Here is a 23,487-nt window from a genome sequence, read left to right as displayed (position 1 = left end):
CTTATAACATTCTGTCTTATCTGTTTTACAAGCAAATGTAGCAAGCGTGGCTGGTTTTGAAGAAAAGTAATGCAAATTTGGTGTTCCGAAACCGGTTTGTAGTGAACCAGAAAAATTCGGTATGAAAATAATATACGACAAATTGGTACATAAATAAATAATTAATAATAGCTAAAGTATAATTATAACATATAGAATTAAGCATGAATGTCAAGCATTTTGAATGCGGCTTAAGCAATATTAGGCTGAGAACGTAGTGTGACAACTTTTATGAGTTAATGCTTAGTCAAAGTTATGAGAGAGAAAAAATTAGGCAGCGAGTGAAAGGAGATTATGATATATAAAAATATTATTCGTGGGTTTTTAATATTTTCTAAACTATAATTTCCCAGTCAATATTGCATAGTCTAACTAGGGAACGATTGAGATCGATTGATTTAAGGGGTTCTTACGATTTCTCTTTTTTGTTTTTTTTTTTAATTTTGGTTTATGTTTCTATTTAAGTCCTTACATTATAATATATACTTGCGTCTTTTTTAGATCAATTTTTTAAGAGAATATTTTCAGTGTTTTAAAAGACATTCGAAGCATAGTCGTTAGTAAATAAGAGATCATTGAAAACGATCCAGTCATTTTTAAACTGTAAATGATGTAACTAACCCGACTTTTGGATCTTCATCCAAACTCGACTGGAATCGTCATCCAATTGGTAATAATCATAACAGATCAGAAAGGTAAAAGTTTTCGATGAAGAGGCTTTTTACTTAAAGAGTCTTTGTCAATAATCTACTAATGTATTATGAAAACATATGAAAATATTCTGGAAACACCAATCAGAACATATTTTTTTTTGTAAATTTTAAGTATATGAAGGGCGATTTCGGAACCTGTACTGACTGTTTAGAGAGGTGATTTAGGAAAATCAGTAGCAAAAATATTTTTATCTTCGGTAAAAAATTGGGAATAAGGTTAAGAGCAAAAGCATTCAGTGTTTATTTAAATTTACCGCCTAGAAACTCGAGTAAGGACTTAAGCATTGTCCACGTTCTCTGATTTTGACTACTTCTGGATATTTTTAGGAGATGAAATATTATTGGTGTGTTAAATTTGGACGAGATTTGAGTGGATGAAATATATGTATTTGCCTACAGATTGGATTGATATATAGTTAAAGATCATGTTTTGTTAGTTCTCATAGCTACTTGTCTCTGCCAGATTTTTTCATCATCTTCTAAGAAATATTCTACTAACTTAGACAGTTCAGTCCATTCCACTGCCCGTTTTTGTTCTGTGAATAGTACCTCAACCGAGAGGTATGATAGAAGGGATGTATAGTATTTGAAACCAAAAGTTGGATAAATATACTACATACATATGCACATTCAGATCTTCAATTAACCCTCCGTTGAATTGTAAATACCTTATTTAAACACTCTGCGTATTGAAAAAATCACTTTCGAGTACTGAACTTTACTTATTGCCTGTCCTTATATCACTCCGAAATCACTTCTTTCAGTCGATTGACCATGAAAAATTTTACACTTAACTCGCCAGTCGCCACGCCATGAGCCCTTAAGCTTGAAGAGGCTTAAGTAAATATACATACACACGTTTGTATACATTTCATTATTTGTTATTGTTGCTGTTTTCACAGTTTGCAAACGCTTAAGGCGAGTCGATTGCATATTTGCTGACTGCAACACGCTGCGGTCTACTAAAATTTCATTTCATTACATTGTTTGTATGTGTTTGTGTGTGTGCATAAGGCAAGCCATTTGCGGCTCCACTTTTATTGCACAAATAAATATGAAACCCGAACGAAAGCTGAAAATGAGACAAATTCTATTTCTTCACAATTTAATTTGATTATTTGCTTTGTAAGCTGTTGTCAAGCGGCATTTGAAGCGCTGGCTCAAGTTTTACTTGGGACTTATTTTTGTTGTTGCTGTTTTTTGGCGCATTACTTTTCACTAAAAGCAGCAAGAATGCCATTAAATTTGATGAAGAATTTTTTTTAGAATTGTTTTTTGATTTTTATAGTGTGGGATCCTAAGTCGCAGTGGTTTCTTCTTGAAAACTTCTTTAAACTTTTTTGAAAATTCAAAATTATAGTTCGATTTAGTCGAATTCAAAATATATTTTGACGATTTTTATACTTCCAAAAAATTTCCAAGGGATCGCGCCATAGTCGAACTATTGCCTAAACTACACAGCGATCCTACTATCGGTTATATTACTGGTTAATTACCCAAGAGGACTAACCGAGGTTTCTGTTACAGTTTCTATGAATTTCTTAAGTCCGAATTGAGTCGTGTCTATCTGAAACTCTTGTTTACGTGAGATCGTTCATCCTCTTTATGTGTTAGTTTCCACCATAATTCTTTCAATGCGTTGAAGTTTCGATAGTCGTGACTTGCTAGGTGATATCCATATAAGTTCCAGTATTGACAAAGGTAAGCAAAATACTCTTACAAATAATTTCCATTTGGTCGCGCCATAGTCAAATTATTGCCTAAATTACGCTGCAATCGAACTATCGGTTAAATTACTAGTTAGTTATCCATGACCGGCATCAGAGATTTCCGTTACAGTTTCAGTATTCGTGACTTTACAGGTGAAATATAGGATCCAGTATGATTCATAAAAGAATTTAATAACTTTCATATACCTTCTTTATTCAACCATTTTATAAGAGTCATGCCTATTCATCTCTTATGTAATTTTTCTAAGATTTTTCAAATCGAATAGCCAAATCATCTTGGCATTTTGAATTCCGAAACTTTGAGTCACCTGCAGTGCATTTAATTATTCAATGAATTGCAATTGCAGCGATTACATTAACTTTCTTATGCAACTGCTGAGCGTCTGACCTTGCAGCCAATAAGATTTATGTGTAGTAACAGCTATACATATATATTGAGTGAGATATAGGTAACAAAATTAATAAACAACCACACCAATAAGAGTGTGAATGCAATTAATCATAGAATTGCAGCATTTGATCAAACGTGATCCAGATGATGATAAGACCTTGTGGGTAAATAATTTACGCGCCCATTGCCAAAGAGAGTGTAGAATGGTCCAAAATCAAAATCCTGCCATAATCGGAAAATAATTGAGATGAATTGTTGTCCGAAGTTTTCCCTCAAAATGGCCATAGAATCGCGAGCTGTGTGGCATGTAGCGCCATCTTGTTGAATGTCAACCAAGTTCAGTTCTTCCATTTCAACAAAAAGTTTGTTAGCATCGAACGATAGCGATCGCCATTCACCGTAACGTTGCGTCCAACAGCATCTTTGAAAAAATACGGTCCAATGATTCCACCAGCGTACAAACCACACCATGCATGCATGGGCAGTTCTTGAACGGCTTCTGGTTGCTCTTCACCCCAAATGCGGCAATTTTGCTTATTTACGTAGCCATTCAACCAGAAATGAGCCTCATCGCTGAACAAAATTTGTCGATAAAAAAGAAAAGAACCGAACACTGATTTTGGTAATAAAATTCAATGATTTGCAAGCGTTGCTCGTTAGTAAGTCTATTCATGATGAAATGTCAAAGCATACTGAGCATCTTTCTCTTTGACACCATGTCTGAAATCCCACGTGATCTGTCAAATACTAATGCATGAAAATCCTAACCTCAAAAAAATCACCCGTTAGATGAGTACGAATATTAAAAACTCAATGTGAATATGAATCAATATGAGTATAAGATTGAGTGATTGTCAAGCAATCATGAGCAAAATTTCTTTATGAAGCAATGTCCATATTAGTGGATAAAATTATTAATGGATTTGAGTATAAAAGAGCCCTTAGAATGAGTATGAGTATAAATGAGTATCAAGCATATTGGTCCATATGAGTGAATAAGTTTAGATTTGAGTATAAATGAGTATGAGTATGAGTATTAGTGTGAATGAGTATCAAGGATTCATGAGCAAGCATTATTTATGAAGCAAGCCTCATACGAGTATATAAAAATTTTAATGGAGTTGAGTATAAATGAGTCTTTAGAATGAGTATGAGTGTGAATATTAAGAAAAGTTATAAATGGAAGCTAGATACATATACATATATATACCAAAATATATTAAAATGTGGGGCAATATGTATGTATTTCGAGTAAAAATAAGTATCAAAAATTTATGAGTAACTAAGTTTAACAAATATTTATGAATGACATAAAATATGAAATATGAGTATGAAGGAATATCAATAAATATAAGTTACCAAAAGTTAAGATAAGTATTAGCGAATATAAATATTAATGGTACATAAATTGTAATGAGTATGTACCCAGTATGAGTATAAATTATGAGCAACAATAATATGCGATTGAGTATGAATATGAATAGATATTATGAATATGAGTAGAGTATGAGTGAATATTATGAATTTGAGTATGAGTGAGTCTCAGAGCTTATATGCATAGAAATAAAACAGTGAATGTAATTTAAAAACAAAAATGGTTCTTCGAGTTGATTGGTTTTATACAAATGAACTACAAATATAATACATGCATATTGAAAAATCGCATGCAATATACATATTTTTGTGTTATTGAAAAATTGCATGCGATATATTTTTTGTTGGTGTGGAAAATTTGTGTTCCTTGAAGTTTTTTGTAATATTCAAAATTTTGGAAGTACAAAAATAAATTTTCCAAAAAACTCGCATGCAATAATTTTTTTCAAACGGTTTACCACTTGTATTTTCATAATATTGTCATTATTAGTCGCCTAAAATCATTCGGTTTTTTGCCTGAAGTTAATACTACTAAAAATAAAAATTTCTTTATAAAACTATCATGCGATAATTTTTTGTATATTTTTTTTACTCTTTGTTCATTGTTATTTTCATAATTTTGTCATTTATCGCTACGAATTGTTAGTTTTAAAAAAATTAATTTAAAAAAAACTCGCATGCGACAATTTTTTCCCAATTCTTTACTACTTGTTTCTTCATAATATCATTACTTATCGCTTATTTGTGCCCGAAACTAATACTACAAAATTAAATTTCTTAAATACTCGCATGCGATACTAAATTTTTTTTTCCTAATTGCTACTACTTATGTATATTTTAATAATATTGTCATTATTTATCGCTACGAATCGTTAGGTTTTATGCCAGAAACTAACGCTACGCTTCCTCTAAGATATGTGGCAACCGATTCGGCCTACATTCACGCGTGCGGTCATGCGGCCACCAGCGTGTAGTTGCACATTTTCAAAAATAAACCCAACGACCGGGCCGCCGTCGCACTTGTTGGTCATATCTGTTATAGAAAAACACAATTTCCGCTCGCAAGCGTACAGCCAATGAATAATATATGCACATACATATATAAGTATATGCAGCAGATTTAAAATAATATATTTATAAGTGCAAGTGTGCAGATAATGTTTCGCACTATGCTTGTGGCTGGTAGTGTAAGCGGACGTTGACTTTTCGTGTTTACTAATCTATTTTCAATTTAGCGCTGCGGTCATTGTGCAAGTGCCCTGGCCGCCAGTTGCAAGCCCTCTTTTGCGAGCAGATCTGCTCCCCAGATGGCTCTTGCAACAGTTGTCGCTGGTCGCACACACTGCCACACACATGCAGCGAGGTACATTACACAAAGTGCACTGCTGACAGCCAGTCACTGGGGCATTTAGCCGTTAAGTCGCGCATTGTTTTGTTGTTTTTTGCTTTCGTTATTGTGCCCCACTGTGTTCTACTAATCTCTTCCATCTGTAGTCTTCGTTAAATCACTTGTATGTATAAGTATATATGTGTGTCTGTGTGTGTTTGTTTCTTTATTTTGTTTTTACTTCAACTTGATATCGATTTCATTTGAGACGCGCCTCCCCACAGCCCCTCCTGCTCCACACTCTGGTCTGCTTTTCGCCTTTTTCTACACTTTGTTTTCATTTTATCATTTAGTGAAAGGAAAATCGTCGCTGAACAATTGAAATTGTAACAAAAGAAAACGCAAGTAAAGCGAAATATAACGAAATAAAAAGCCACTCGAGTCGAGGCATTGCAAAGGCAAAAGCAAAAGATACACGCTTGCTGAAAATGCGCTGCGAATGTCTGGAACGAATTATTGCACTGCGCGCTCACTTGGGGTTGGGGTGAGGCGGCAAAGCCACTTGAACCAACGGCGCTATACATACAAAAAGACATATAAATATATATGTATGTATATATACCTTCATATCCATATGTATTATATATACTTTTGCTATTTGAATCCACACATGCTGGCATAAAGCGCTGCAAACTTCTGTTATTCGCTTTCAATTGTTGCCACAGTGTCTTTCCGTTCCCAAGGCGGCGTGCCGGCTTTGGGAGTTTTTTAACTTATCAGATGATCTTTAGTAGTTTTTGTTTTTAATTAGTGTGCAACAATTTAATTTTTTATTCCTGTATCAAAGTAAATTACGGTAATGCATTCAATGGGAGGTAGCCTTTCCAAAAATTTGTTAGCGGAGGTCTGACTGCCAATTTTGGTTAAAATATTGGTTAAAATTTTGGTTAAAAAAATAGTTAAGCCTTTAACATTCTAAAAATAAGAAAAATCACTAACTTAGACTCTACCGAAGCTATAATACCCTTCACAGCTGCATTTTTTTAGCACATAAGGTTATAAAAATATTTGCATTTTGACTTTGAACGGTCAATTTGTATGGCAGGTATAGCTATAGTGTTCTTATTTCGAATTTTCTCTAACTCGAACTAAATGGGTTGGCAGTAGCATTAAGAGAGTAATTAACATATAAATTTCCTTCCGTAACTCGAACTTCCATAACTCGAAGTTCTCCATAACTCGAACGAAAATACATGATTATGACTTCTATAACTCGAAGTAATGTGCTTTTCTCTCATTCTACAACTCGCAGTATTGTACTTTCTCTCTTTCGCTCTACATTTTTCTTTAATTTGCTTATTTTTTTGAACCGTCTTTTTATTCGGGGAATTCCCTCTTTGTTCATCAAATGCTTATTTTTGTTTTCGTATGTATCAGTTCAGTGCAAGAATGATAGAGTACAAGATTGCGCAGATGAGAGACAAAACATTTTTCGTTCTGCGCATCTACGTCACACGGCTTATAAATTTCGTGAAATAGCTTGAGTAGCAAGTAAATATTGCTTGTTAACAAGAATGTTAGAGTAGTAAAGTTTATAGCTGGGGAAATAAGATCGTATTTATTAATTATCATGGCAACTAAACGTGTTTTGAAATCTTTGTCGATTGAAGAAAAGTATAAACTATTGAAAGAAGTGGAAGGTGGTTTAAAGAAAAAGGAAACAGCTGAAAAATTTGGTATCCCAGCCAGTACGGTGTCAACGATTATTAAGAATAAAGAATCAACTATTACGTCGTTTGAATCTGGGGTTCGTCTGGGTAGTAAAAGGATTAAAACCCCAGTATTTCAAAATATCGATAAAGCAACCCTCGATTGGTTCAAAGCAGCTAGACATCAAAACATGCCTATATCTGGAGGAATATTAAAGGAGAAGGCAAAGGAGTTTGCAAAGCGCTTTGGCGATGATCATTTTATGGCAAGCACAGGTTGGCTTGGTAAATGGAAGCAGAGGTAGGGAACAAAACGTTCAATTGGTGAAAATTTCAATTTTTATTTTAGGTATGCTGTGGGATATAAAAGAGCGTGTGGGGAAAGCAATGACGTTAGTGAAGTGAACTGCGAAAAGTGGAAAAAAGATGTTTTGCCGAATTTATTAAAAAAGTACTGTGAACGGAATGTTTTTAATGCGGATGAATCAGGGTTGTTTTTTAAATGTTTGCCAGACAAAACATTGACGTTTAAAAACCAAAAATGTCACGGAGGCAAGAATAGCAAGCAACGGGTTACGTTGATGCTAGCAGCAAATATGGATGGTACGGAAAAATTTAAAATTCTATTGATTGGAAAAAGTGCCAAACCGCGGTGCTTTCGTGGTATTAAGTGGTTACCCGTAGACTATAAAGCAAACTCCAAGTCCTGGATGACTGGCCAAATTTTTGAAGAATGGGTTCTAAATTTGGATAAGCGCTTTCAAAGTACTGGCCGAAAGCACATCCAAAAGACGTACAAAGCAAACTGAAAGCCATTGAACTGGCATTTTTTCCACCGAATATGACCTCTAAATTACAGCCGCTGGATCAGGGAGTAATTCAAAACTTGAAAGTTTTTTATCGTACCAGAATAGTAAAAGAAGCACTAAAGCGTATAGATGCAAACGAAAAACAAGATATTACACTTATGGATTGCATCAATCATCTAACAAAAGCTTGGGATATTGACGTCAAAAATCAAACCATAGCGAATTGCTTCAAAAAAGCTGGATTTGGTCAATATTCTGAATGGGAAGAGGAAGATGACGTACCTCTGAGTTTTTTAAGTACTACTGATGAATATCAAAGTGTAATTGAAGCTGATTACGAAGCATGGTTAAAAGCAAACAAAATAACTTGCAGTGCTACTCTTCAGGATTATATTGCAGTAGATAATGACCATTGCACAACTGGCTTTCCTACAGATGCTGATATTGTTGAGAATTACTGCCCTGAATTAGATGATCCAATATTAAGCGAAACGGAGAGTGACGGCGAGGGATCGGTAGAAGAAACTATTCACCAGCCTTCCAGAAATGATGTAGAAAATGCTTTCCGAACATTGAGTTTATATTTGCAAACAAATGACACTACAACTGATGAGCACTATAATGCTTTAAACAAATTAGACTCAATTTTTACTGAAAATACCAAAAAAAAGAAAATTTTCAGTCTCTAATTTCTGAATATTTCACTTCACTGTAACTTATTACAGTATTACAGTTTTCTGTAATGTGTGTTTTAAACAAAAAATACATATTCATCATTTAATATACTCTAAAGTAGCAATTGAGTTTTTTTTGTAACAAAAAATTTTTTTCTATAACTCGAAGTCTCCGTAAGTCGAAGTTTTTTTTGGGATAATAGTGATTCGAGTTATGGAAGTTCGACTGTATTTCTTCAGAGGTTGCACTGATGTCTTGAAAAATCATCCATTTCAAATTTCGTGGAGATATCTGGTCAAATACAAAAGATTTCCATATAAGGAATTGATATCGAACGTTCAGTTTGAATGACAGCTATATGTATATTGCAGTGATGCGATATGAGCGATTCCAAAACATGATGAATGACTTGGAGAGTGTAGAACAACTGCACAATTTCAGATCGATATCACAAAAACTCAGGGACTGACGGGCAGATGCCTATCGATACCTCCTCTATTGTATCCTACCATGGGGACCCCATATGTTCACAGCGAAGTCTTGTCAATGTAGGAGAAGTGCACAAGAGATGCACCATTGTTTCCCTGGTGCCTTGTTCTAGACATTTTCTGCAGTCTTCTCGCTCTGTCAGCCCCATTCAGAGAGTTTGTGTCGCTACCAGACAGTGACCAGTTAGTATTCCGAACAAGTTCCTACAATCTCTACTATCGAGGGCCAATAGGAATTTTGTGTATTTCCGATCTACCGTTTTGCACATGACTTTTGCAGTTTTGTATCGAGGTAGCTTATTTCATCGGGTTTTGGAAAATTATTGATCATCTTTTCGGGTATTAGCCGAACACCGTTTTTGGCAATCTCATTCACTATTTCATTCCTCCCTATGACTTTGTGGCCTGGCACCCAGTAAAAGTGAAGTTGCTTACTTTGGCAACACTTTCCACTGCTGCGCTGCTTCCCAAGACACGTCTGGCCGATATGCGATACGAGATTCTGGCTCGATTGCTGATTGGCTGTCTACGTACATAGATGTTGACTCTGGAATTGTCTGCAGGTACATTAGAGGTCAGCTTTATAGCTTTCGCGAATGGCAAAGACCTCAGCTTGAAATATACTGCAAAGGTCTGGGAACTTAAGCGTGTTTAGTAAACTGTTTTCGAAATTTTATACGAGTTGATTGTGCTTTTGCTATACGCTTACCAAAGCTGGTATTGATTTTAGAATTCGCTATGCAAGCTTTATAAATTATAAATAATTATGACTCATTTTTTGGTCTATCTTAGGGACGATAATAATTATTTTTTAATAATATTTGACTCTTGTAATCAAGATAATTGAAAATCAGCATAATAAATATTGCTATCAATATCTGTCAATAATTAATATAAAATGTTATAATTATTATCAAGTAGGGGAAGCACCGTCTACCAATGACTCACTGGGTTTCAATAATTTAACTTTACGACTGTCAAACGACTTAATGCGAAGAGTTTTTATGATGAGACAAAACTGATGTGATACTGATATAGACCAGGGAGCAGAAATAACATAGGCCTACATAAATAATAGAGGCACTACATGTACAACTATTCAGTAACTATGATTATAATAAAAACATTGTCAGTAATGGGTTCATTATCTTCTTAGGCAACAGTAAGCACTTCGTTTCACCCCTTGATAAAGTATCTTAACCAACTCAGATGACTAATTTTTCAACGAGCCCGAAGTGAATGCCTAGAATCCTAGCTATTATTACAATTATTATTAAAAATAGTGATATCAGGTCAATAATCGAATTATAATATTCTGGCTAAAAAGTGTAAAACAAGTTGCTGATTGTCTATCTCCAGTCTCTCAACGAACTATCAGTTACCTACTACTGTTATAAAACATATGTATATGTTACCACATATTAAAAATTAGTTTTAACAAAAAAAGCTGAAATTAATTGCATTCCGACATTAATATTTGCTCATTTATTACTTCTTGTATATTAACGTAATTTTTTTTATTTATTTAATTTTTTTTTTGCAAAAAGTCGGTTTTTAATTGCATAAAGCCTCAACTTGTCGGCGATGCTGAAAGTCGTACGATTTTTTTCCGTTTTATTCAAACTAAAAACGCCCGTCATATAAATTATCCAATTGAAGGCGAAACTATGCCGTTAAAAGCTGTCAATTGACATTAATTGGTGTATGTCAATTTAAGAAAATTGAATGAAAGACATTTCTAGTAGCCACGAATTGCGTGAAATAATAAATTTATTTATCTACATAACCAAATATGTACCGTTGTACATTTAAATTATATGTCTATTTAATTACTTGTCTAACTATGAACATGTGTCTGCGAAAATATTAATAAATTGTGGGCGTACTGTCACAAATAGCCACGTGCCATTGAACAAATTAAAAAATAATTATTATTTATCAGCAATTTTATATTATAATCTATATTATAAACTTTTGGAAAAATGTGTATACTTTGTTTTCTCATTTATCTTCTTCTTCTTTATTTTCTCATTTATAATCTTCATAAAACATGATTTTTGTTGATAAATTAGTTTTGGCGCCATCTAGCGGTACAATTTTTTCAAGTATAACTTTTCTCTTTTCCTTTTTGCCAATATTTATCAATAGTAAATATCAACCATTTTTACTTGTTTTAGTAATAAATCGATTGTAGCGCCATCTAATAAGGTTTATTTTAAGTAGCACCGTTTCACAAGTTCAATGATAAGTTGAAAACTTTGAAGAATATTGCTGAATTTGCGGATTCTAGACCTATCGACTGGTATTTATTTACATAAAAGGCTGAATCCTCGCGGCTTTGAATCTAAGGACTCTAAGAAATGAATGAAAGTGAGCATGATACATGTTTCTAAATCCAAGTTAAGATACCCTAAGTATATACGGAGGTATATGTCATTAGTGAAGTTTTTACTACAGCCTAAAATTAACACTGCAAATCCCTTCTGGTTGCCTCGGAATGTCTTTAAATAACACAAATATAATGGTAAAGAACCTGCAAGAGCATAGTTTTTTACACAAGAAAATGATGTAGCGAAATCCCTTAATCCACCTTAAAAGAGAAATGAAAGTTCAAAACAAGCTAAAGATTCTCTCGATCACTGATGTCTCGATTTTATGCATACCTAGGTCGACTTTTAAATTTCGGGATTTTGCAACCTTACTGCTGCAATCTGGCAACTCACAACTTTATCGTGAAGTTTGATATTTTTGATTTTATACATACTCAGCACGTTTAGACATATGGGCACTATTTGTGTTGTTTACAGTAACTTTAAATATTCTTCTCGACCAAGAAATGGAATAACATCGATAACATTTTCACCCGATTATTTTTAATAGCTCGTCAAGAGTACATAGATGAACTTAATTAAATTTTTGGCGACGAAGCCGCATCATTGACTAGTATTTGTCGATGGTGAGTGAATCCAATCTACAAGTAGATCGGTGATCACTCCAAGACAAATTTCGTAAAGGTCGTTATAAATCAGTTGTTGTTCCAGAAACTATTGATGCTGTGCGCAAACTGATATTGCAAGATCGTTATGAGATCTATAGTGATATTTAGAGAACTATGGGATTAGTGGGACTAGCATGCATTCAATATTGCAAAACTTTTGACAGTAAAAAAAATTGTTCACATTGGACTCCACTCAATTTTTCAAAGGCTCAAGAAAAGGCTCGTCTCAATTTGCTTAGAGAAATATTAAAAAATGAAAGCGATGTTTCGATACAAGTTATGACATCTTGGCAGATGATAAATCATGGATATATAGAAAGTAAATAGCAGAGGACTGTATGAGTGTTTCAAAATCAACCGAATCCCACAAAAACTTTTCACGTACAAAGCACTTCGAAGCAAATGGTTGACTGTTTTTTGGAAAAATTTAAATACTGAACTAAATTTTCACATCAATATAATTTTTTTGATTAAAAGATCTAATATCAATTATACACAATTTTTAGATATTATTCAGTAATTTAGCAGTTTCATTATATTTTTCTATAAATACATATATAATTTGTTGATAATATCTATATGGTAGTTGCTGGTATCTGAATTCATTTACATTTTAAAGCTTTCGAAAATGTTTTCCATCCATTTTTAAATCCAAATTTGTAAACTACAGTTGACAAATATTTTTTACCGCCATTAAGTGGTCCTACTGTAGAGGAAGCCTGTTCTAACTTTAGAATTTCATTGAAGAATTTTAATAGATTTGAAAATTATCAAAAAATGTATACATTTTTTTAAAACCTTCAAAAACTGCCAAAATCTTGAGAAATTTTTTTATTTGCGTATTTTACTGTGTAATACTTCATTAACAAATAAAAGTTCCCCATTTTGTCAATTTAGCAGAATCCAATTAGTGACCCTTCATTAGCGGAAGCCATCTGCATCTCTATAAACTGTAGACTTAATAGTTTAAAGGTTAAACCAGATTTAGTTGTGCAAAGCATCGATCATTCCTAATTAATTTTTAAACGATTAATCTTCCGCTTTTGGTACTTAAGATTTTTGCTGAACTGCCTTCGACGCCTAATTGCTGTCATAAATATGCCATGAAATAATTATAAAAACACAAAAAGCCAATAATTCATTCATAATTCGTTACACCTGCCAGTTGTATTCTCAATTATAGCGCCTCTTCTAGCACAGCTCCTTTGAACGCTAAAAAATTACATCATTTTGCCAATTATTAATGTTTATTTTATTCAAAATCTACCAAAAGAAACAGAAGAAGAAACTGGAAACAAATTAGGCAGCAAATTACAAGGATCTCAAAAACAACCTGTGAGGCAAAAAAATAATAATCATAAATCACAATTATGCGCTATTTTGTATTAATTAGACACACATTATTTAGCAGAGGTAATCTTCAAAATATTAAGCTCTTGAGCACATACGAAAGAACAATGCGTGAAGCAGCCCAAACAAATTATTGTAATTTTTTAATGTAAATCTCTGTGGCGAAGACATCGTTCTAATGAAAAATGGCGGAAAGAGCATTGACATGATCGGCATTGGCGCCTAAAGCTTTGCTATATATTTTCGAATTTTTCAACAAGTGCAGTTATGTGGACATCAGAAAATTATCAGGGAGCTGCTTAAGTTTTCAATTGATCTAGAGAAGTGAAAATTAACTATTCTGCTGGGAAATTATCTTCGACCATACCAGTAGTGACTCCATGTTGTTCACTTATATCAAATATTCCTTCCAGCAGTGCTTCCAGATATCGGCATGGGCAATCTAAACATATATGTCATATGGTACAGTAATATACACAACCTTTTTTGGCCTTTCAGAAGCGATCGTGTGCCAGAGAACGATTATGTTCATCCTTGGCTCCTAAAACTACACTATAGATTTCTGAATTTTCTAATAAATGCAATTATATGGAAAGGGGTTAAGCTTTCAATTGATCTAGAGCAGGAACAATAAACTATTCCGCTGGCACATAACCTCCGAGCATAGCAAAAGTAAACTTTTTCGGGCTTCCAGAAGTGATCGTGTACCAGAGAGCGTTTATGACTAGCTAGCAGTTTGCTTATCGACAGTAAGAAACGTACGATTATCGGTGATCTTCTATAATGCTAAGTTGGCTTGATCAGATCTAGGTAGAGTACATTAATCTAACTTATTGTGGAATCACCAGGCATATTAAAAATCGATATAATTTTTCGAAGCACTGATTTTTAACTTCTTCAATATCTCGCCTCTTCTTCTAAAAATATGCAAATAATTCTTCAGTTTCTACTTGGTTGTATTAACATGACTTCACTTTTCATATTTTGTTTACTGAAAGTTGTAGAAACTGTGTTGAATACAAAGTGTTTCTAACTCGAAGAGCTGAAAAACTCGTCGAAGGACAAAGTTGCAGACATTATACTGTCTTCTTATTGTTTTCTTTCGACAAAGTCGCGTATTTTGTAGAAAACTTATGGCGTATCTTCACGCTCTCTCTATGCGACTTCACTTGGACTTAAACGCTATCAATCAACGCTGCTGGTACATGCCAAGCCAAGTGACAGTTGATGGTTGGCCTGCCTGCGTATGAGCGAGAATGGGTGAGCCCGAGGGACTGTTCCTAAAAATTATGGTAAACACGTACAACTGAAGAGACTGCGGCGTGCGGCATGCGCAAGTATTTATCTATATGAGTATACAGAGATTTTCTTACAGGTCTAGGTATATATAAGAGTCATACATATACATATCTATATGTATATATTTGCTAGAAGGTATGTGCCATTGCTACCGCAGTAGCTGCTCCTAAGCATTCTAATTAGTTCTCTTGTGTTTCGAGGCTATATCCGCTCAATAATTACTAGCATTTGCGGCTTAAGCAAATAAATCAACCCATCATCGTGTGGTTATGTACATAATTACGCTTATATATTGTGTATGTCTACATATAAAAATAACTACTTTTCATAGATATTTAAGCAGTCAAAGCAGCTACTAAATATATGCACATACAATTACTTAGCATACAAATATACTTACAAGTAATTATGTGAATCCATTTTTATTGTTTGGTTTCAAAGCAATAGACCTTTCTTGGAATCAGCATGAGCTCTGGCAGTATTTGTAAATTCTGTGGTTGCGGATAATTGTGAAATTGCACATTTCTTATAAAATTTATTTTTACACATTGTGAGGTTTATTTGTACAGTAGCTATTCGGTAATGTGAACTAATGTTAGAAAAAAATCAAGTCAAGAGTGTTTTTATTACATTGATTGGGACAAATAATGTTATATGTGACCTGGTCTACGAAAAGGGGGCTTAGGTGTCAAAAAATCAATTTTATATAAAATATAATATATTATATACTAAAGTATTATTGTGGGCCATAAAATATGCGATCTTCAAAACAAATAATGAGATTATCAGACGAAATGCCCACATAAATCCTCTGTCAAAGAAAGTTATTGCAAATGTTGCCTACATTTTGGCGCATTATAAAATATATGAATAAGATAAATTCTAAAACAAAACTAGGAAATTTAGAACTAAAGGAATGATGTATGCTTTTTACTACATGGATTATTGCTTAAGGCAAAGGTGCAAGGTATTAGGTTCTTTATGGAATCTTTTGAACTTCTAAAGGGTAATATAGCCTCGCTGTAACCAAAGTTCATGAGTACCGTGTACGAGTTATCGCAGGGGTATATTAGCTTCGTAACAAATTGGACAGTCGGAAGTGATCTTGCCAACAACCCATGTAAAACCGATATGGTTTTATTTACTAGAGGGGACACATCCGTTTGTAATCGGCGGATACAGTGAAATAACTAGAGCTAGTCCTGGATAGGAAGCTTTCATGGAAGCCGAATTTTCAAGAGAGAACGAAAAATCCAGTGAATAGATGGGTCAAGACTTGGTGGGAAAGTTGGGGGAGGGGTTTAGTGTCAGGAGCTCTCTATCAACTCCAGCTTGAGACTTCCTGACTTTAACATTGTCTTCCAAGCCGAGGTTGCAGCCATTAAGGTAGCAGCAGATCTACTGCTCCGGAGTGCAACCACCTTCAGAGAAGTAACCTTTCACTCAAAGAGCAAAATGGCGATACTAGCCTTGAACTCATTAACAGTGCTTTCAGGGTTGGTCAAGGCGTGCCTAACCTCGTTATCAATAGCAATGAGAGTCTTTGTGATAAGACTAGTATGGGTGCCAGGTCATAGCGGAATCGCAGGAAATTGTAAAGCTGATAAGCTGGCAAGGAAAGGCACCCTAGAACCGCTAACGGTAGAATGGAAGTGGGTCGATGCTCCCGTGTCCTCTTATGCTCTACAAATAGATAGCTGGACTTCGCGTAAGCTTGGCTCGAACTGGGCTCGGTATATGCGCTGTCGCAAAAGCCTTTTGGCCCAATATTGATCGCAGAAGATCTAGCGATCTCTTTGTTTTCAGTAAAGCTAACCTCTCCCTAGTTATGGGGTTTTTAATAGGCTATTGCCTTATAAGCGTTCACACAGTAAGGCTGACAATCCTACCAGACGTTATATGCGGAAGCTATACGGAAGAAAATGAGGTGGAAACAACTCATCACTTCCTTCTTGGCTGTTTTGAGAGATCAAGACTTAAACACTTGGTATGCGCATACCTTCAGACATCCCACCGAACTAGCGAGAACGGAAATTAAGCGCTTATGCAAGTTAGTATTGGTTACTAATCGTTTTGCTAATTTGTAAGTCCGAACACAGGAGTCCTTGGAATCAAGTTCTTGTATGGAAACTTGTTCTTGTATGGAAACTATAGCATATAGCTTCCATATAAACTGAGCACATATGTAGTTACTAAAATAAATGCACTTGGAAAGAGTATACTAGCTTCAGTGTAGCCGAAGTTAACGCTTTTTCTTGTTTTCTATGTCTTCATAAAAGCCTATATACAAGTATAGCAGTTCATGTGCGATCTTGGATCAGTCATTTAACCTAACCTATCCTAAGGCAGTATACGAAAACAATTAAGCAAAAAAAAATATTTCAATTTTTTTACCAAGCAAATTTTTAAAAAATTCAAAATGAAAAATTTTAAACTATTATATGTATGTACATATATAAATAATTTAAAAAATCCCACTAACAATAAAATTTTCCTTTCGTTTCTTTGCAGCATTTGAAAATATCTTAAGACACCTGTAAACAAACACAGCGATATCTATTTGGGTGAGTAGTGACACAATTTATGGTCTTTTGATTTCATTTTTGCAATAAAAACAGTTTAGAGACGCCACGTAGGCGTACATTGTTATCAATGTATGTGTGTATGTAATACATTGTATAGGAAGTGGCGTCGTAAAAATCTTATTCATAATTTTTATAATTGATAAAGCAGTTATTCCCCATTTATCAAGGGACAAATAAAAGCAAAGCTAAAATTTCTAGGCCTATCATAAAGTCATAAAATTGTGTAAATACAAATAAATTATGCGTTAATCATCTGTGCAACAACAAAATCGAAAAATATTGCGCATGTTTACATCTCGGCGACACAAATGCTTCCAAATGATAAGAGATATTAGTAGAATTGCTTGTAATGTGTTTATTTTGTAGGAGTGCTCAGGTTTTTTTGAACAAAATGCTTAATACAGAAGGAAGTTTTTTTTTATGGCACTTTGCCTAAAGTGTCTTTGTCTAAAGGGAGATATGATACACAGTTTATCTTATATGAGTGTTGCGATTATTATTAGCTTTGTAAATAAACATAATTATGTAAGGTAAAAAAAATATTATGAAGTACAACAATGTTGCAAGTAAGTCATGATTCATGACCTTGGAATATGATTATGAAATGACTGAAAAAAAAATACTGAAATACAGCTGAGGTTGACAAATTTATTATTTAATTTATTATCTCCATATTTTTCATTAGTCATTCCTAAGAACTAACTAATTATCCAATCCTCAAATAAATAAATCATTCTAAAAATCATTCAAGAGGGTGCCTGTCATTGCTCAACATTTCACACAACTTCTATAATTTCAAGCGACAGCTTAAGGGCAATGTTATCGTATCGTTGCAATCAATCCACTCTGTGCAGTCACTAATCAGTGTTTCAGAGAACATACTGCGTATACATATATAGACCATTTTCAAAAAAAAAATCCAATAACAACAAAGCAAATAATTTTTTTTTCGAAAAGGTCTTACGGATGAGGCTTGGGCGAAGGTAAGCTTAGATTTAAGTTCGTTTCATTATTTCTCAGTGAGTTTTCCCTGTAACTTCTCTATATCACTCATAATGCGAACACTTTATCTCGTTACCGAGCAAGACTTCCATCGGACTTATTCTCCGATGAGTGGATATATTGAAATATAAATAATCAAGAAGCTAATGCAAAGAGAACTAAACGTAGTTGACATATGTCAAATCATATGTTCTAAAGATATGACTGCGAAAGAACATTTAATTTACAAGAAAAATTCCTAGCGCTGTACCATCTTCCTTTCCTTCTTCGGACTCGCTTTGTCCATACAGGTATCACGGGCTGTGCAGTCCTACCGATCAACATGAAATTTTTACACGGCCTTATGAGGTTATGATCGAAGACAATCTCTTTCAAATCTTGGCCTCAGCTGCGTCTCAGATGGTCTATTCGTTGAGTCCAGTTTTTGAAGACTCGTTCCACCCTGTCGACCGGTAACCGGCGGATTATATACGTGATGTTTTGCGCCAAGTTCTGAAATGAAGCGGAATTATCCGCATAGACTTTAGACTTTGCATATCCACACATGAAGAAGTCGACCGGTATGATATCACACGATCTTTGTGGCCAATCGACCGATCCAAAACGAAACCATTGATTGATGTGATGTGTGGAGAGTGGCGAAATTTTTTCTGGATGAAAAGGCAGCTCTGGAATCTTTTCAGGTCGAAATGCGTCAATTTTGTTTGTTTACTACTTATTGAGCCAGAAATGACCCTTATTACTGAACAAAATCTGGCTGAAAAACGTTGGATCTTTCTGGAACTTTTCAAAAGCCCATAGAGCGAAGCGATGTCGCTTTTGGAAGTCGGGCGGTTTCAGTTCTTGCACAAGCTGTATTTTATACGCTTTCAATTTAAGATCTCGACGTAAAATGTGCAAAGTGGTTCCATACGTCAGTCTGAGTTGTTGCGAATGTCACCGATTCGACTCTCCACGGTCTTCGTGTACACTAACTCTCAGCTACGGTTACTATATTTTCTACCCTCCATGCTGGACGTGGTCCACTCGGTCGAATATTATCCAAGAATGAAAGCTGGATCTCAAGATGAGTAATGGAGTTGCGAACGGCACGTTCAGTATACCGTTTGTGTTGAACATAAATCGAGCGAAGCGCGCGAAACAAATTCTTTACAGAACGTGCATTTTCATAATAAAGTTGGACGATTTGTAAACGTTGTTCAGGCGTAAGTCTTTGATGTCTCATCTTTGGAAAGTTTAGCTCAGCTGCCATAAAAATATTTCACACCACTGCGCTCATATAAAAATGTGCGAACTTTTTAAAGTCACTGTAGTAAAATAAAAAGCAGCAAAGCAAAGCGAAACAAAATGAACTGAAGCGAGGGAAATAATAAAAACTAAAACGAAATATTGCATTGCCACAAAAGCGCATAAAAAGTCAAGCTAAACGAACTGTAAAAAAATGACAATTTAACCGTTGACAGCTACACACACACACACAACCATAACGATGACGCCTGACAATGTAAAACACATAAAAAGAGCGAGTAAATATAACTGTAAATGCAGCGAACCACCTTCCCAACCACCGCATTTCACATAACGTTATTTTGTAGCTTTGCTTTTATGCTTTATTTAAGTTTTTTTGTTATTTTGTTACCGCGCTCCCAAAGTTTTAAACATTTTAATGCATGCCTTAAATTTACTTGTCAATTTAGAAAGTGCCCAGCTGACAGTTGGGGGTTTGTCGGTTACTCGGCGCTACAACGGCTCGCCACTCAGCTGTTTCACCGCAACGCCGGCACGAAACGCCAGCGTCAAGCTTGTGCCGCGCTTGGCCGTCCTACCTACCTGAGCTGTCAACTTGAGGCTTGACTCAGTTTATTTGATGGCTTGTCACTTTAATGTGGAAAAAAGTGCTTAACTCTTGCAGCCAATTGCCGTTGCCAAGCTGTCGCTACTCGCGTGCGGGGCGGGGGAAAATGTACTAAAATATTGTGTGCGAGTCTCTTACATCTCTATTAAAATGTGTCCGCTTTTTTTGTGACCAAACTCTAAGAAACGCTTCGCTTTCTCGCATTAAAGCGTTGTAAATGCAGTTATATATTCAAATGACACTAAACCGTTTTACCAGCTCGTCGTTTTAAAATTTAAGCCGCGCTTAGCAGAGCATAGCAATTAATAGAGCTCTGCATGTGAGAAAAACTTCCACTATTCGAAAAGTTTTTATGTCCGAATGCAAAAAGCTTGTGACGATCGGTGAGCAATAAATTAGACGAACAAAGTTATTACTACCTATACTTATTGCTTAGGGGAATATATATGTATGTAAATATGTTTTGAAATCTCCTAAAACTAAAAACCTTCATGAGCTCTATATTTCCATAAAATCTTGGTAAATAAACTCCAAACTTTCTTCTAGTCTCTCTCTAGGGCTCGTGTATTTTCATAACATCAATTTTCTGATCTTTCGAAAACTGAATTGTAAGATAAATTCATAATATGTAAGCTCCCATTTCCGAAAGTATACGTCGAAAGACATTCTCCTATATACAAGGTTTATCTGGAAAGTAATAAGACTGTTTTTTATCCGCCGCGATTATATTTCGGTGCGTGCGCGTACCGACTGTATTAGATAGAAGGCGTTCCTAGCTAACGAACGAGCAGCTAGTCAATTGTCTCCGAGCACCTGGAGAGTCAGGACGTCGCGCGACGTGTTTCAGTGAGTGGTGAAGCTGAAAATTCAGCGTTAGTTAGAGCAGACAACCACAAATTGCGGCGAGTGAAAGTGTGCCAACAAAAATTTAACATGTGTAAAAGTGACCCCCAATTTTCGAATAACGTAATCACGTGAGGTGATGAGTCATGGATCTTTGAGTATAATCCGGAGACAGAGAAGCAATCCTCCGAGTGGCACACGCCGGCGTCTCGTCGCTCAAAAAAGTGAGGAATGAGCAAATCCAAAGTGAAAACGATGTTCATTGTCATTTTTGACATCAAAAGCATAGTCCTCCATGAATTTGTTCCTTCTGGACAAACGGTCAACGCCAAGTTTTACGTGGAAGTCCTCAAGAGACTCAAATGAAGATTCAATCGGGTCCGGCAGGACATCACAGTCGATTGGAAGTTGCACCATGACAACGCCCCGGCTCATACTGCCTTTCTTGTGAACAGCTATCTTACCAAGGCAACGTTTTCGCAGCCGCCCAGATATGGTTAAAGTCAAGCATTTTGAAATGACAGAGGAAATCCAAGCAGCATGCACCTCGGCTCTCAAGGCTATTCCGAAAAATGCCTTTCGTAAAGCCTTCAAAGCTTGGAAATCACGTTGACACCGCTGCATCGACGCAGAAAGAGCCTATTTTGAAAGTTTTTAAAGAATTGTAACGTTTGGTTCAATAAATTTTGTTAAATCGACTCAGTCGTATTACTTTTCCGACAAACCCTGTATGTACTGTGCTCATATACGAAAATCGACTTTTTAAATTTCACAACTGAATATAACTCCTTAAATGGCATTTTCGTATGACACGTTCTGGTCTTGTCCTTTAATAGTTTTCGATCCCAATATTTATACAAACTTGAAAGATAACCGTTAACCATTTAATGTTATGTTCATCCACCATTTTTTCTGACATTTCGCAGGGTTGCATGTATAGCTTTTCATAAAGATATTGTCAATAAAATATTAAATAGTTACAACTCGGCTATTAATTGGCGGTAAAATTGATGAAATTTCCTTAATTGCTAACTTTTGAGACATTCCTGAAAGTTTTAATAAAAATATGTTTGCTTGATTTGTAAAAAATAATATAAATCTATGGATAATATTGGCAAAAATTAAAAAATATTAAAAAATATTTTTTTTTTTTTAATTTTTTTTCGAAATTTTTTTCAACATTTTTTTCCAAAAATTTTTTTCAAAAAAATTTTTTCAATTTTTTTCAAAAATATTTTGGTTTTTCATTTTTCAAATTTTTTTGTTGTATTTAAGCGATTTTAATATGGATAGCAATTATTTCTGATTTAAATGTTACACTTCAACTGAAATTGTATTTTATTTTTTAAATTCAAATTTCAGCCAAATTTATGGCACTTTAACACTCATTTGCCCATAAATTTCACTTTCAATCAAATAAACATTAGCCACATACATACATATTTATATATGCATATATTGCTAACAGATATAATATAAATATATACTAATTTATGACACTGCGCAGGCGCGTCCGCGCATTTAAAATTGCATTCATCAATTTGTGCTTATAAGCGTATATACATATATTATACATATGTAAGCTTTTTATAACAAATTATTGTTGTCGTGCCCGAATTATAAAAGCTTGCTAACAATATCACAATATACATATGTACATATGTACATATGTCCACACTCGCATATAAAATTGGAAATCAAAACAAAGGCCGTAATCGGATATAAAAAGTTGAGTACATCATAATGAAAATCGGATATAGGAAACGAACAATAAACAACAACAGCACGAGTGAAAGTAGCGTAAACAAACAAATTTAATGTAACAACAACAACAATAAATTGACCAACACAACTACGCACAGTCAGCTGATTGTTTGTCAGCTGGAAATGACAAGCGCGCGTTTGTAAGCCAAGCCGCTCATGGCTAACACACACACTCACGCATACATACAAACATAAAGCCACGCCGTTGTCATCTTCATAATCGTGGCACGACTGTTGTCATTGCCAGCGTTTTGTGTGTCACACTTTCTCATGCACACACACGCATGCATATACTTCACACTTGTATATGTATGTGTTGTTGTTATCTCAGCTTTTGTCGTATTGCGTTAGAAATTTCAATTAAAACGCACTCAACGTGTTAAGTGTCGTATAAAAATAATCTGCTCAATTATCTTTTTATTAAAATAGAAATTAAATTACAGTATAAATGTGTGTGTATGTACATACATATGTACAACTTTATATATATTTATAAATTTACTTAAAAAATACCGGCTTGCTTGTTTATTTATATG

The 23,487-nt window shown here is 34.7% G+C and overlaps 2 protein-coding genes across 3 annotated transcripts in view; both read left to right on the top strand.

Moving 5' to 3' along the window:
• The window catches only part of LOC105227275 (MICAL-like protein 1), a 151,402-nt gene that overhangs the window by 15,418 nt on the left and 112,497 nt on the right, over positions 1 to 23,487 (top strand). For both annotated transcript variants that reach the window (XM_049456314.1, XM_049456313.1), the window contains exon 2: positions 17,414 to 17,466. The gene's annotated coding sequence lies outside the window, so the exon portion shown is untranslated. The remainder of the gene's footprint in view (positions 1 to 17,413; positions 17,467 to 23,487) is intronic.
• On the top strand, positions 8,125 to 8,781 carry LOC125778399 (uncharacterized). The gene has a single exon (XM_049455754.1). It carries the CDS (start codon positions 8,125 to 8,127, stop codon positions 8,779 to 8,781), a length of 657 nt encoding a protein of 218 aa, XP_049311711.1.

Source organism: Bactrocera dorsalis, chromosome 4 (genome assembly GCF_023373825.1).
Source record: "Bactrocera dorsalis isolate Fly_Bdor chromosome 4, ASM2337382v1, whole genome shotgun sequence".
Lineage (NCBI taxonomy): Eukaryota > Metazoa > Arthropoda > Insecta > Diptera > Tephritidae > Bactrocera > Bactrocera dorsalis.
The sequence above is the reverse complement of the archived record's forward strand: the minus strand, read 5'-3'. Positions and strand labels throughout refer to the sequence as shown.